This window comes from Thamnophis elegans, chromosome 15 (assembly GCF_009769535.1).
Source record: "Thamnophis elegans isolate rThaEle1 chromosome 15, rThaEle1.pri, whole genome shotgun sequence".
Taxonomy (NCBI): Eukaryota; Metazoa; Chordata; class Lepidosauria; order Squamata; family Colubridae; genus Thamnophis; species Thamnophis elegans.
The window spans coordinates 46,392,712-46,407,775 of record NC_045555.1 but is presented as its reverse complement, the minus strand read 5'-3'; the positions used below and the strand labels follow the sequence as shown (position 1 = coordinate 46,407,775).

The 15,064-nt window shown below is 38.7% G+C and overlaps 1 protein-coding gene across 1 annotated transcript in view; it reads left to right on the top strand.

Moving 5' to 3' along the window:
* EXOC6 (exocyst complex component 6) overlaps window positions 1-11,445 on the top strand; it is a 79,398-nt gene extending 67,953 nt beyond the window's left edge. Inside the window, exons 19-20 of the mRNA XM_032231973.1 lie at window positions 8,233-8,374; window positions 11,249-11,445. Coding sequence (XP_032087864.1) covers window positions 8,233-8,374; window positions 11,249-11,430 — 324 coding nt within the window. The 3' untranslated portion in view covers window positions 11,431-11,445. The remainder of the gene's footprint in view (window positions 1-8,232; window positions 8,375-11,248) is intronic.
* The last annotated feature ends 3,619 nt before the right edge of the window (window positions 11,446-15,064 follow it).

The following is a 15,064-nucleotide window of genomic DNA, read 5'->3' as shown; positions in this document are numbered from 1 at the left end:
TATGATGATGCCATTTTTTAAAAAAATTAATATGTGGTCACTTCATTTTGCACTCATTGACTTATCCGTATGTTCAACCCAATTGATATATAATCTACCTCTGCTTTATATATTTATATGAAATATTGTTTCCAATGTATTATGTGGCTTGGTTGCCTTGCGTTGTGGCATGATGTCACGCTGGACACATGATCACAGAAATATCAATGGCTCAATGGCTTAAGAGCCGAGGTGGCGCAGTGGTTAGTACTGCAGGCCACTTCAGCTGACTGTTATCTGCAGTTCAGCAGTTCAAATCTCACCGGCTCAAGGTTGACTCAGCCTTCCATCCTTCCGAGGTGGGTGAAATGAGGACCCAGACTGTGGGGGCGATATGCTGACTATGTAAACCGCTTAGAGAGGGTTGAAAGCCCTATGAAGTGGTATATAAGTCTAACTGCTATTGCTATTGCTATTAAAGAAATAGAGATGAACACTGTCTCCTAAAGTCAGCAACGACTAGCGGGCTAAAATCCGCAGGGACTTCTTCCTGCTCTTGGTTGTGTGTCAGATCTTCTATAAAAGCAACATGTTCCCCATGTACACCTTATAATATGGGGGAATATTGTTTGTTATCCAATCAGCAAGAAATTGAACAATTTGTTCAGTATTACAAGAGACATTCATGTGTTGGAGAAGTAAATCCACAGAACTCTTCATTTATATATTCCTTGGACTAGACCTTGTAACCAAGATAATTTGCAAGGGCTGATTGGTTTTCTATTTCAGAATTGTTATCAGTGCTTGTGGTCTATTTGGCCGGTGTTGGTACTGCGACGTGTTTTATAGGGTACATTTATCTTCACATTGTAGATCTTCAGAAATAAAGATCAACAGATGTTTTGATGTGCAAGCTTGTAGCTATGGAAACACATTCTATCATCAGTTCTTATGTGGTTTAGAATCATTTTTTTTTTAAATTTTCCATTTTTTCCTTTTCATACACTCACATATATACTGTGCATAGCCAGCGCCATACAACATTAAACAATCATCGCAGCAATTCCTCTTGTCAACGATACCCCCAAAAATACAAACCCAATATACCTCTTCCCCTCTCCATACACCTCTTTCTTCCACCACCCCCTCCAACTTTCTATCTTCCCTCCATCATCCCTCTCTACCCTACTTCCCCTCCCCCTCTACCACTCCTCTCTCCCGATCCACTCCCTCCCTTCCTTCTCACCCTCCCTCCCATCCTCTCTCCCTCTCTCGTGGTTTAGAATCATTCTGAAAGACTTCACACATTATGGATATTTTTTTCCCTCTTAAATAAATCTTTAACATTTGTTTGGTAAAAAATTGGGGAAATAAAGGAGATTTAGTTTGTGTTAACAGTCTTTTTCAGGATTGCTTTATTTGAATAGTAAGCATTCTTGTTCTTGGTGAAATCTGTCCTTTGTCCAAAAGATCCCAGCTGGGCATCTAAAAAAGGCCTGCCTACATATTACCTTGTTATGCGTTCATATAAATACATCCTCATTATTTTTTGCTAGCCAATCAACTTTAGGTGCTTATTAAACTTCATTTAGTACAAGAGAACAGACGCTGTGTTTATCAGTTATTGTCCAACATAGTGGCAAACATATTCTTCATTAGTGAAGGTTACATTTTTTTTCCCCTGGGTTAAAATGTTTTTATTTTCCATTTTTCATTTTCATATAGTCACATATATACTGTGCATAGCCGGGGCCATACAACATTAAACAATAATCACAGCAATTCCTCTTGTCAACAATACCCCCCAAAATAGAAACCCAATATACCTCTTCCACTCTCCATACACCTCTTTCTTCCGCCCCCTCCAACTTTCTTTCTTCCCTCCATCATTCCCCTCTACCCTACTTCCCCTCCTCCCTTCCTTCTCACCCTCCCTCCCATCCTCTCTCCCGTCCCTCTCTCCCCCTCTTTCTTCTATCCCGCTACTCCTCCCCTTGGTGTATTTCTACTATATGTCAATGTATTCAGCTTGTCCTATTTTTACGGAGAAATTAAAGAGAAACAGTATACATGTGAAATCGCATTACATTGAAATCTAACACATAGTATATGTCCCCCCTCCCCCCCACCCTCCCCCCTAACACCCCACCTCCCATCACATTTTTGTTATCATTGATCAAACTATTTTAATTCTCCCCATCACCAGAATATCCATTTTAAGATACACACTTAAATATCTGAATTTGAATTTTGTGTTTAAGACAGCTTCCCCTTAACGTGTCATGTAATATTGTTAAATTAACAATGAAGCTAGATTGCCGGAGCTAACAGACAAGTCTTGTTGTTCGCTCTTTGCCTGGCGATTGTGTTTTATTGTTTCTATGATTGGCAGTAAAAGCCCTATTTCACAGCTTGCAGCGGGGGGCCTATTGGGTAAAGTGTGATAGTCCTCTGCAAGCTATAGTCAAAAACTGTCCATCAGAAGCCCCCACATCGCCTACTTAGAGAAAGGACTTTCTTACTGATCCTTCCAAATGTCGTTTCATGCTGTCCTTGATTGGCACAGCCTGGCAGGGAGGATGGATGAATCTGTCACCGGCTGGTTAATTGTGTTGCTGGTCTCCGTCTGACATCGGCTCTTTGACTCCTAAGTGGCTCAATACAAAACAAATTAGGAGATGGTAGTCATATTTCTCATTCTATATGCCCTGACTTTGTTGAAGGCAGTCCATAAATCATATTGACTGACACCCCAACGAAGGATGAAAGCTGCTTTTGAGACGTCGAGCGTAGGCCGAGGAAGCGCCCACCGCCGAGGTGCCATGGAAGGATGCATATGGTTGACCCTTTGGGAATTTCCTAAGGGCCGAATGTTTCTTTACCGCAATTGTTCCTAAGAGAATAGCTTTGGGGCAGCACAGAAAAGATTTAACATGTCAGCAGATTCTCTTTTACAAGCAGCTTTGAAATATAAGACGTTTGTCCAAGGATTTTCCTCTCTTTCCCAATGCGGTCTTTAGCAGATGTGAAGAAGAAGAAGAGGGGGGAATTCTAGGTGTTATATTTTGTAGCAGGTGTTATTTTCAACGTGTCGAAAGCCTTATTTCTTGTGCTTTGCAAAGGTAAAACAAAACATAGAGATAGTTGAAACCGACAAATAAATGCAAAGATGTTAGAAGTGATGAGATAATAGTCATTACACAGTTAGCGTTGAGGAAACATCACCGATATTTTTAGTATTTATTGCTACAAATAATTTGGGTGCAACTTAACAATAAATTCAAAAAGCAAGATTACATTAATGGATTCATATCTGCATTATATAGAATAAGTTTGTTTTTAGTTCGTTTCAAACATATATGTGATAAGCCTGAGCAATAAAGTACAGTTGGTGTTGAGGAAACATCACCGATAAATTTAGTATTTATTGTTACAAATAATTTGGGTGCAACTTAACAATAAATTTAAAAAGCAATATTACATTAATGGATTCATATCTGCATTATATAGAATAAGTTTGTTTTTAGTTCGTTTCAAACATATATGTGATAAGCCTGAGCAATAAAGTACAGTTGGTGTTGAGGAAACATCACCGATAAATTTAGTATTTATTGTTACAAATAATTTGGGTGCAACTTAACAATAAATTCAAAAAGCAGTATTACATTAATGGATTCATATTTGCATTATATAAAATAAGTTTGTTTTTAGTTCGTTTCAAACGTATATGTGATAAGCCTGAGCAATAAAGTACGGAGAGCTAAATTCTTCAACGTGAATTTGGATTCGTAGTTTCGTAAATAAATGTATTTAACAGCTATATTTTCAACTTGGAAGAGTTATATTTAAAAAAACAACAACGTGTAGTGTAATTTTACATGTATAAAACGTACACAGACCCACAACAAAATTATTCGAGTATATTATGTAGACTTCTAGCTTATGGTTAAATTTTAGGGCTTGCTTTTTTTTCATTTTTGCCAGGATAAAAACCTACTTATCTCAAATAGAGATAATGCAAACTTTTTTTCCCCTTTGTGCATGTGTTTGTTAATGCCATAACAGCAATAAGCCTGTAGTTGGAGTGCATAGTTGAAGGCAGTTCCGTTGCATCTTTGAATAGGGTGTTAGCATTTGTCTATCATCATAAAACATGCACTTGATGTACATTTATGAAACTCGACTTTAAAAAAAAAGCCTTGTAGCTTCTCTTGTATCATGCATTGTAACCATTACTTTGTGCTCCACTACTATTAACACATTGATTTGAAAACTCTGAATGCCTAGGTTGGAAGACAAAATGGGAAACCCAATATAAATACATCAATATATAGCAATAAAATGTTAATGAGGTTTTTTTTGGGATGCGAGGGCGATCCGGCTGCGACATCTGTCACCCCATTGATCGCCAGGGTTGATTCGGCTGATCTGGCTGGCTAGGCGGGTGTCCCCTTCCTCCCTCACCGCTCCATGTGCGTCCCTCCCGAAGCCACGCGCTCGGTGGAAGAGGACGACCATCCCAAATAGAAGGAGTGTACCGATCTTCGGTCAAGGGTATACCATAACTGCGTTCCCCTGCTAGAACCTCCAAACAAGCCTTAATGAGGTTTAATTGGTTGCTAGTTTGGGGATCGGCGATATTTTACTCTTTATATATGTTAACATGATATATGTTTTATATCTAAGCCAGTTTGGTTTAGTGGTTAAGGCAACAGGCTAGAAAGCAGGAGATGGTGAGTTCAAGTCTCGCCTTAACCATGAAAGCCAGCTGGGTGACTTTGGGTCAGCCACACTCTCTCAGCCCAACTCACCTCACAGGGTTGTTGTTGTGGGAAAAATAGGAGGAGGAAGACATCTTGGATGTGTTTTGCTGCCTTGAGCTATTTCTAAAAATAATAAAGGCGGGATACAAGTAAATAAAATACTACAAAAGGCATCAAAGCCATTAGAGCTAAGGTGGCGCAGTGGTTAAATGCAGCACTGCAGGCTACTTCAGCTGACTGCAGTTCAGCAGTTCGGCTGTTCAAATCCCACCAGGCTCAAGGTTGACTCAGCCTTCCCTCCTTCCGAGGTGGGTAAAATGAGGACCCGGATTGTTGTTGGGGGCAATATGCTGACTCTGTAAACCGCTTAGAGAGGGCTGAAAGCCCTATGAAGTGGTATATAAGTCTAACTATTGCTATTGCTAATCTGTTACATAAAACATGGGCCCTGCATTACATCAAAAGGTGCAGTTGTTTTATTCAATCGAAATAAGACTTCCAATTTGTATCTTAAATGTGTTATCTCATAATTCAGCTAAGCCTATTGATTCTTATCTTTCCTTCTATCCCTCCCTTTCAAGGCTTCAAGGTTTTCATTCATATTGATACGGTTCCATTTGGGGGAATAGCACTGCATGTCTGTTAGTGTAATTATGAGTGACTTTGGCAGCTGTTTTTTAAGCATGCGGATTGTGTATTCACTTTTTTATGTGTTTGATTGATATAGTTGGCTTTCGGTAGTTGGCTTGTTTCAGTCGCTGTATAGTTTTAGAAAAAAAAAATTTCAATTTTTGAATGAGCAACAAAAAGACCCCTTAGAAGCAGCTTGCTGAAGATTTATAGCGGGTACATGCTTCAAACATGATTCGGAAGGAGTACTTTGGATCTTGCGTGCCCACAACACTACTGGTACTCATTAAAATAACCCAACTTTCTTGAAGCTTTGACAGGAGTCTGAATAACAAGATGACACTCATTAAACTCTAAGCAGCTGTATGTTCTGGAAGCCTGAAAAAGGCTGGATTATATTAATGAAGAGCAGAGTCGCAAAATGTCTGCACGTTTTTCCAAGTAATTTTTGAAGTGTGACATAGCCATTATGGCTTATGTGATGCTATATATATATATATATTGCCCACATATAAATAGCAAGGAGCAAAATAGGTAGAATTTCCTAAAGATATACTTTTAATATTTTGTTATAGTTGGGAACATATAAATGCTAAATTGGTTTGAAAATATTGATTCGTTTTAGTATATTGTTTTCATAAGGAGGCTGTGGTTTTGCCATCATCCCTTCTCGTTGGAGGGAATTTTTCCGCTTCAAATTGGTTCCTTCGAGGATTCTCTTTTCACAAAACCACTTATTTGAAAAAAAAATGTGAACAATTGTGAAATGTCTTTTGACACAGCATTTACATGTAGTCCTTGACAACCAACTGGACTCTTGTCAACCATTTAGAGCAGTGTTTTCTCAACGTTGGCGACTTGAAGTCCTGTGGACTTCAACTCCCAGAATCCCCCAGCCAGCACAGCTGTGCTGGCTGGGGGATTCTGGGAGTTGAAGTCCACAGGACTTCAAGTCGCCAACGTTGAGAAACACTGATTTAGAGAGTCCTGTGGTCACACGGCAAATTTTGACATTTTTTTTTTGCCGGTTTCTAGCATTTACTTCTCGTCTCCAGCAAAACCTCCCATTGGATAAAACAATTTTGCTTAACGATAGTTGGTGTTCTCTTGACAATTGTATTTGCTTAATGACCACCACAAGGAAGGTTGTAAGATAGGGCATGGACCAACCTAACAACCACAGTGACTTATGACCATAATTGCAGGCTCAGTTATGATCATAAATCGAGGACTACTTACTCTAGTATAAATATTATATCCAGAAACACCCTTGTGTTTACATTATTCCATTTTTTCCCCCTCTGGAAGCTTCATATCACAAGATAAAATAAACAGACTGGTCATGTTCATTTCTGGGGATCACATGAATTACTCATGTAGCTTTCTCTGCAGCAGTACCGATACCAAAGTTATTTTCTCAACTTCCCAATCTAGTGTAGCGCCCTGGTATTTTCAGGACCAGCGTATTTGCAAGACCGCCTACTGCCACACACCTCCCAACGGCCAATAAGATCCCACAGGGTGGGCCTCCTTAGGACGCCGTCAGCCAGACAGTGTCGGCTGGCGGGCCCCCGGAGGAGAGCCTTCTCTGTGGCTGCTCCGACCCTGTGGAACCAGCTACCCCCAGAGGTCCGGACCTCACACACCCTCATGGCCTTCAGAAAAGCTGTTAAGACCTGGCTGTTCCGGCAGGCCTGGGGCTGTTGAACTTATCATGTAGGGTCCAGCCCCGATCAGACCGTATGCGTGTTGGGGAACTTTTAATTTTTCTTTCTTTCTTTCTAAGCCGCCCGGAGTCCTCCGGGATTGGGCGGCCTATAAATCTCATAAATTGAATTGAATTGAAGATTTTCCAATGTTTTTTCATCCAACTAATATGTCTTACCTTTTTGAGATCAGCCACTGTCATCTCCATGGATTGACCTGATACGGAATTCATTCTGAACTAAAACAATCCAAGAACACAACCTAAATCCATATGCAAATATCCTGTGGTGCTTATTCCCAAGGATTATGTGTCAAGGATTGTGATGCAATTTAGTATTAAATAAACATGCGCAAGAATTCACTGTGGAAGGCTACAGAACTTAAATTTATAGATTAGTTATATGGCCAGGTGACTGATAAAGCCTATTGTGGTGGTTGTTGCAAAGAAAAGACTTTTTTAAAATCTTGAAATGAGAAGGAACCTTAGTTATTTAGCAAAGTGCAATGTTTGCTAATACTTGACACGCTGTTTCTTTAGCTTACGTCTGAATTGGTCAATTACTAAAACCATAAATTCACTAAAATGAATGGAGCTTCCTTTCTTGGAAACACACCCACCCACCAAAATTTTTGTATTATCTCCCATCAACCACTTCTGTACTTTTTTTTATTAGCTACTGGCCAATGGGACTTAAAACTGTTAATATGAAATGTCTTTGAACAGTTATGAATATCGTGAACCGATGGAGAGCTTCATGCAAGTTGGTCATTTTTTTAAATATTTAGAATCCTCCCACTTACACACACAAAAAATTATTGGATCGGGAGGAAAGCAAAACTGAGGGTTTTGGCAGAAAATAATATAACTTCCAGGGACATCTGTAGTAATATCCTGTAAATATCAAGACCGTTTTTGTCCCCTAAGTTTTTTCTAAAAATAATAATAATACCTTAGCCATTTTTGTCTATTTGGAAATTCTTGGATGTCAGCTCAAGCATCCAAGGGAAACTATTATTGTGAAACAAAGCCAAGCATTCCTTATCTGATTGTCTTGAGTTGAATTAATGCTTGGGGGGGGGGGGAGAATTGGTGAGATCTTTGTGACAAGAGGTGCCAGTTTATTTCTGTAATGTATTGCCTTTTCTTTAATAGGGAAAAGTAGCACAGACCGCCTGTATGTCGGCATGCCAACATCTCTCAACGTCCCTGATGCAGATGCTGTTGGATGGCGACTTGAAACAGATCAGCATGGGAGCTATTCAGCAATTTAATTTAGATGTCATACAGTGTGAATGTAAGTATGCAAATTCTGAATAAAAAGCATGCCTTGAATGTATAAACTATGGAAGCCAGAAATCCACGAGACCCGGCTAATCGGTTATTCGAAACATTGTGGAATCTGGACTCCCTTTTTTTGATGTTCTGGTTTGATTGAGAAGAACTAACTAAGAAGTGGGTTCCTACCAGTTCGCACCTATTCGGTAGAACCGGTTCGTCAAATCTACCGAACCGGTTAGAAGAGGTTCCACCAGTGGACCCGGAAAGCAGGCCACACCTACAGAAGAGGTTCCAAACTTTTTTGAAACCCACCACTGGTCCTTGGATATGATTATTCTACACTATCATGCTCCTATTTATAAAACTCAGTGCCTCTGTGAAAGGTAAGGATGACGACTGCGTTTGTGGCGCAATCAGAACATTGCGTGTGTTGAAGTTGTTTTAACGCAAACCAAAGATGCCTTTTAAAAAACAAGTTTACATCCTATTCTTATGCATGCCAGTGCTGTGTGTGAGGTAATTTAAGGTGGTCCTGACAAGTGTCGTCGGCATCTTCATATCCCGTCACATGGGCGGCAAGCCACTCCCTTCCAGTCACATGGGCGGCAAGCCACTCCCACTAAGGAGGCCACACCCACAGAGTAGGTTCGAACAATTTTTGAAACCCACCACTGAACTAACTACATATCTAACTACATATTTTGTTTTCTGTCTTGTTTTCTTTTCTTTATATTGTTCCCCATTCCTTTGGTTTGTTAGCCGCCCTGAGTCCCTCCGGGAATAGGACGCCATACAAGTTTAAATAAACGATAAATGAACGATAAACGATATCTGTGATGCTGCATTTTGGGTTTTTTTTCCCTGCGGATCTTGTAAAAGACTATTGGCTCTGATGATTAGCTACCATTGTTGGGACTTTCCTAGAATTTTATTTGCTAGGATAGAGGAGCTTTCTAAGGACGATTCTGAGAAATTAAGAGCGTGACATTATGTTTGTTATTTAATTGAACTCATTAACACTTTTGTCTTAGTAATGATTCTAACTTTGAACAGAATTGTACATGAGCCAAATGGAAGCTCTTAATTGGTAAAAATAAGACAAATATCCAAATATTTGTTACATGTCACGTATTTCAGATGAGTATATTTTATTAAATTGATTTGAGCCAAACTTTCTTTCTGTCTCCCTCTGCTGGCAACCTGAACATTTATTATAACAAAAGAAAAATGTTGCTTTTAATTATTAGTGCAGTAGTGTATTTAAAGAAATTAAATTCTGTAATTTTGATACGTTTTGGACTTTTAAATACTCAAAATCTTTTTTAATATTTCTGTGCTGCAAAAAAAGGGCCAAATCCTTTGGAAATTAACTCTTGACAGAAAATTGCTCAATTGTTTTCATCTTGTTGAATCACAATGATGGGTTGCAAGAATTCTTCCCAAACATAAATATATACATTCTTAAATATACTGTAATGGGATTTATGAACTTGATTCATTTTCTCCTTTATATTTTTGAATGCAGAAGACTGATATTCAATTTCACGTTCAAAATTTCTTCAGATAGTCAGCTGATACATATCTGCACAAGTCATAAATTCAAGGAATGGCCATGAAGTTATTTGTCTTCACCTTCATGGTCACTAAATTAGGATTACCTATAATTGCTTAAATTCTTTTAATAATTGATTGTCAGCTTCTTTTTTTTCTTTGACATTCTCTTTATATTCCCTTTATGAAACACGAACCTAAGAACTGAACATGTGTTATAGATGGTTAGGTACTGAATATATTCTGTCTTGCAAGAATTCTGGGTTAGTTGCTTATCTGAATCGGTTCCACCACAAAACCGCGGTAGACTAAAGCGCGCTCGACGAAAGCGCGTACCTGACGTCATCACAGCGCGACGAAAACATCACGCTGTGAGCGGTAAAGTTAAAATTAATGCGAAAACCTTACCCTAACCCCCTCAAACCTAACCCTAAACCTAACCCTAAACCTAACCCTAAACCTAACCCTTAACCTAACCCTAAACCTAACGCTAACCCTTAACCTAACCCTAAACCTAACCCTAAACCTAACCCTAACGCTTAACGTAACCCTAAACCTAACCCTAACCCTTATCCTAACCCTAACCCTAACCCTAAACCTAACCCTTACCTTTACGTGAATCGGCTTGCTTTAAAAGCGCTTTTTAAAGCGCCCTTTTTTCTCCGCGGTCATATTTGTCGCGCTGCTGATGACGTCAGGTACGCGCTTTAATCGGGCGCGCTTTAGTGGACCGCGGTTTTGTCGTGCCACGATCTGAATCCTTCCCAGTCTCATTAGCCCCTTCATGTAACTCTGCTCTTACTGCATCATTTTTCTGCATCCTTATATACCTGATTTCCTGTTTGATAGATCCCCCCCCCCCAAAGCTCCAGAAATGGTTGAAGTAAAACTAGGCTTTTTAGCTAGCAGACATCATTGAATATAATAAAGCATTCATTCAATAAAATGTTTATATAGTATATATTCTTTCTTTGAAACGGTCTTCATGAATATGTAATTCCCTGGAAGAAAATGTTGTTTCATGTAGCCCAATTCCAGTAAACCAAGATTTCCCCCACCCACCCCCCACCCCCAAATGCTGATTTACCATTCTGTGTAAATCTGGCTAATTCTTCCTATTAATGAGGAATGCAAAGTAATTATCAATTAATTGATAATTTATCATCCTTAAATCCGATATAAATAAAGTAAGATTTCATATTTATTCTGTTTTCCTAAGAAATTAAGACAATTATGTGCCCCCGCCTGCTCTCTCTCACACACACAGTCTCAATAAGAATCATAGAATGCATCAAATCTATTCCTGACATTTCTTTCACAAACTCTTGTTCCTTTTCAGTGTTTGCAAGTTCTGAGCCTGTACCTGGATTCCACGGAGAAACTTTGCAATTAGCATTCATCGACCTCAGACAAGTAAGAAGCTATTTATTTTATTTTATTTTATTTTATTTGGCTCCTTTTAAGAACACCCAACTAATTCCAGTTGTTTCAAGTCAATTCAGTTCGAAATTGTCTATATAATGCTTATTTGTATTTCCCCAGCAAAGCTGTTATGTGAAAATGAAATGTTGTGACGTCAGATAATCTAATTTTGTCAACTACTGCTATCATTGTTGACACTTTTATCAGGGTTTCAATTTTCAATTTTCATTTGTTCGCTTATCATACTTGGTAGTCCAACTTTAAAAGATAACAGAAATTAATCCTGAAATATTAAATAAAAAAAAAGAATTAAACCAACCATTCATACCCTTAAATTTAACTATTTTTAAAATATGTGATTGTTGTCTTTCTTTTTTTTAAAAAAAACTAACAAATTGATTAGATCTCTTAATCCAATAAGGAATGCATTCCATCTGTCCCGGGTGCTCATAGAAAAAGATCAATTCTGAGATGCCAGCAGGTGAACCTTGGCAACCATCAACAGACCTCCATGGATGACTTAGTAGGCAGCCGTGAGGGGATATAGAGAGGGATCAAATTGGAATGTCTTGTCTCAGATAGCCTAGATCCAAATGTACAAGTTAACGAACAGCACATAGTCATTCTTCTAGGAACAAATTGGCAACCGGGGTAAGGTTTTTAATACAAATATAATGTTGTCTCTTTGAGTTTGGGCAGGAACCAGTCTAGCTGAGCCAAGGTAGCGCAGTGGTTAGAGTGCAGCACTGCAGGCTACTTCAGCTGACTGCTAGTTGCAGTTCGGCGGTTCAAATCTCACCGGCTCAAGGTTGACTCAGCCTTCCATCCTTCCGAGGTGGGTAAAATGAGGACCCGGATTGTTGTTGGGGGCGATATGCTGACTCTGTAAACCGCTTAGAGAGGGCTGAAAGCCCTATGAAGCGGTATATAAGTATAACTGCTATTGCTATAGCTGCTGAGTGTTCTACCATAATTCTAAAGTAGACCCAAAGGCAGCCTCTTATTCCTTTACACAAGACATTACAGAGAGCAGAGTTGGGGATTACTAGGAAATGTTTCCATTTCCATTTATTGAATTTATAGGCCGCCCAATCCTGGAGGACTCCGGGTAGCTTACAGAAATAAGAAATATTAAAAAGGATTAAAACAAATAAGACACAACAAATTAAAGAAACACAACATACACCCAGTCTAAGCGGGGCTGGACCTCAATCAAGAGGTCAACAGCCCCAGGCCTGCTGGAAAAACCAGGTTTTGATAGCTTTACGGAAGGCCATGAGAGTGGGTAGGGTCCGGATCTCTGGGGGTAGCTCATTCCATAGGGCCGGAGCGGCAACAGAGAAAACCCTACTCCGAGGCGTCGCCAGCCGGCATTGTCCAGCTGATGGCACCTGGAGAAGGCCCATCCTATGCGATCTTATCGGTCTTAGGGAGGTATGCGGCAGAAGACGGTCTCATAGATATCCAGGTCCTAGGCCAATGCACCATATTTCCATACCATTCTGTTTCATTACATTTAGATGTAGTATTTGTACCTGTCAAAAATTACTGGTGATTGTTTACATTTTCCTATTAAAAAGCAACTCCAATGAATCAACTGGATGATGACCAGTGCAAAGATGTGTGTGAGTGAGTGTGTGTGTGTGAAGGGGAGATAGAGGGAGGGAGTACAGTACTGCACAACTAGAAAGAATATATTTCAGGTTTTGGTTAATGATATCTCAAGATGGACTGCATAAGAGCACATAAGATTACATAAATTTCCTGAATTTGTTCTATTTTTAATATTTTGGATAAGCATAACTTCATTATTTCTGCTTAAATATACTACTTGTGCAATCCGCATGATAAGGTCAGGATTCGGGCAGATATCAATGCCTTGCAACAATAATGGGTTGACTGGACTAGAGGGAAAGCAGATTTATGTATACGCTCACTTTAATTGTAATTCACTTGGCGTATTGAAGCAAAAGATAATAACTCACCAGACGAATTTCTACTAATTTAACAAGTGTGAGGTTACAAGTTCAGTTTTAAAATATGGATGTACTAATTTGGAATGGGAGGACCAAGACGTTTGAGGTTTAGCAGCCCAGAATCTTAACAGTAGATCTGCAACTTGAGTAAGAAACTTGGTATCCCGCGGCTAAAGCATGAAGTAGAGTTGCCAGCAGATTTGTTCTCTGCGTTTGGCTCTCTTGTTCACTCAAAATATTGGTCACCAAGTGTCTTAGAACTAGAGTAAAAATTCAGTATGGAACTAGATGAGTTGGAAACTATATGTTAGCCCTGATGGTGGGTTTGTTGTGTTACTGGGGTAGGTGTTTGCTTAGAGCCGAGGTGACGCAGTGGTTAGGGTGCAGGCCACTTCAGCTGACTGTTATCTGCAGTTCAGCGGTTCTAATCTCACCGGCTCAAGGTTGACTCAGCCTTCCATCCTTCCGAGGTGGGTGAAATGAGGACCCGGATTGTTGGGGGAGATATCCTGACTCTGTACATCGCTTAGAGAGGGCTGAAAGCCCTATGAAGCGGTATATAAGTCTAACTGCTATTGCTATTGCTATTGCTACTTCATCTATTCTTTGTTCTTACATTGATGATTTCTCCTATCTTCCCAATTTCAGATTCTGTATTCTCTGAGCTTTGTAACATTTTGTAACTTGGGTCTCTTGAATAACAATAACAGGAAGGTTATTATCACTGTATTTTGGTAATGTTTATAAGTGCTTCATGAAAGGTAACACATTTTTGAAGAAATAGAGTTAACACACAATCAAAGATGAAAAAAAGATGGCATTATTTAGGTTCATGCAATTGTAATATTGAGAGCAGGAAAAGAAATTGAGATTTCCTGGTGATTAAGGAATATGGAGAAGGAAACTCTTCTTCATATACTGGTTAATTAATTTCTGCGATTCATTAGTGCAAGATGAAGGGTAGGCCTCTGAACAGCAGAAATAGCCATTAACTTTATCTTTGGTTGAAAACTTATTCTGATCCAGCAAAGTAATGGATGAAAATTTATGTTCCTGAAATGTTCATGATCAATTCCATGAATTAATCAAATACCATTTTAATTTTGCAACAAATGTTATTAGTTATCATAACAGGAAGATTTTGTCATTCTTACCAAAAATGAGATTAAGGATTTTCCTGGCAATTCATTTGTTATAGAAAATTTCATCATTTTAGATGAGAACAGTCCAACTAGCAAAAGGTTATATATTAAGATCATAAATTAAATGATCGATACATAAGGCTGAATTCTAATATATTTACCCAGTTGTACGTTTTAATGAAATTACGTTTTAAATATATGCTAGCAGACTGCCTTATTTCTATAGGGGGTTATATGGCTATAAGTTTTTTAAAAAAAGGTAAATTAAGTTTAATGTGTTTTCTTTAAAATGTATTTGATTTTAGAGATCAGCATAACTGGAAACATTTTATTACAATATTATCTTTACAAACAGAAATTATATTCAAAAATATTTATTCTAGGATAGGGTTATTCTACAGCTCTAAAACTGAAACAGGAGGAATATGAACATCTTTGTTCCTTTGACCTGGGATATAGGTTAATCCTATCGCATATTAGAAAAATATTGTTTTAATTTTTTTTCCCTTTACACAGCTAATCAATCAGTCACTTTACAAGCTTTCTTTGCTAGCCTAGTTTTTTTTTTTTCACGCATCTCCTGGGCAGTAGACTACAAAATCCATATTTTATTTT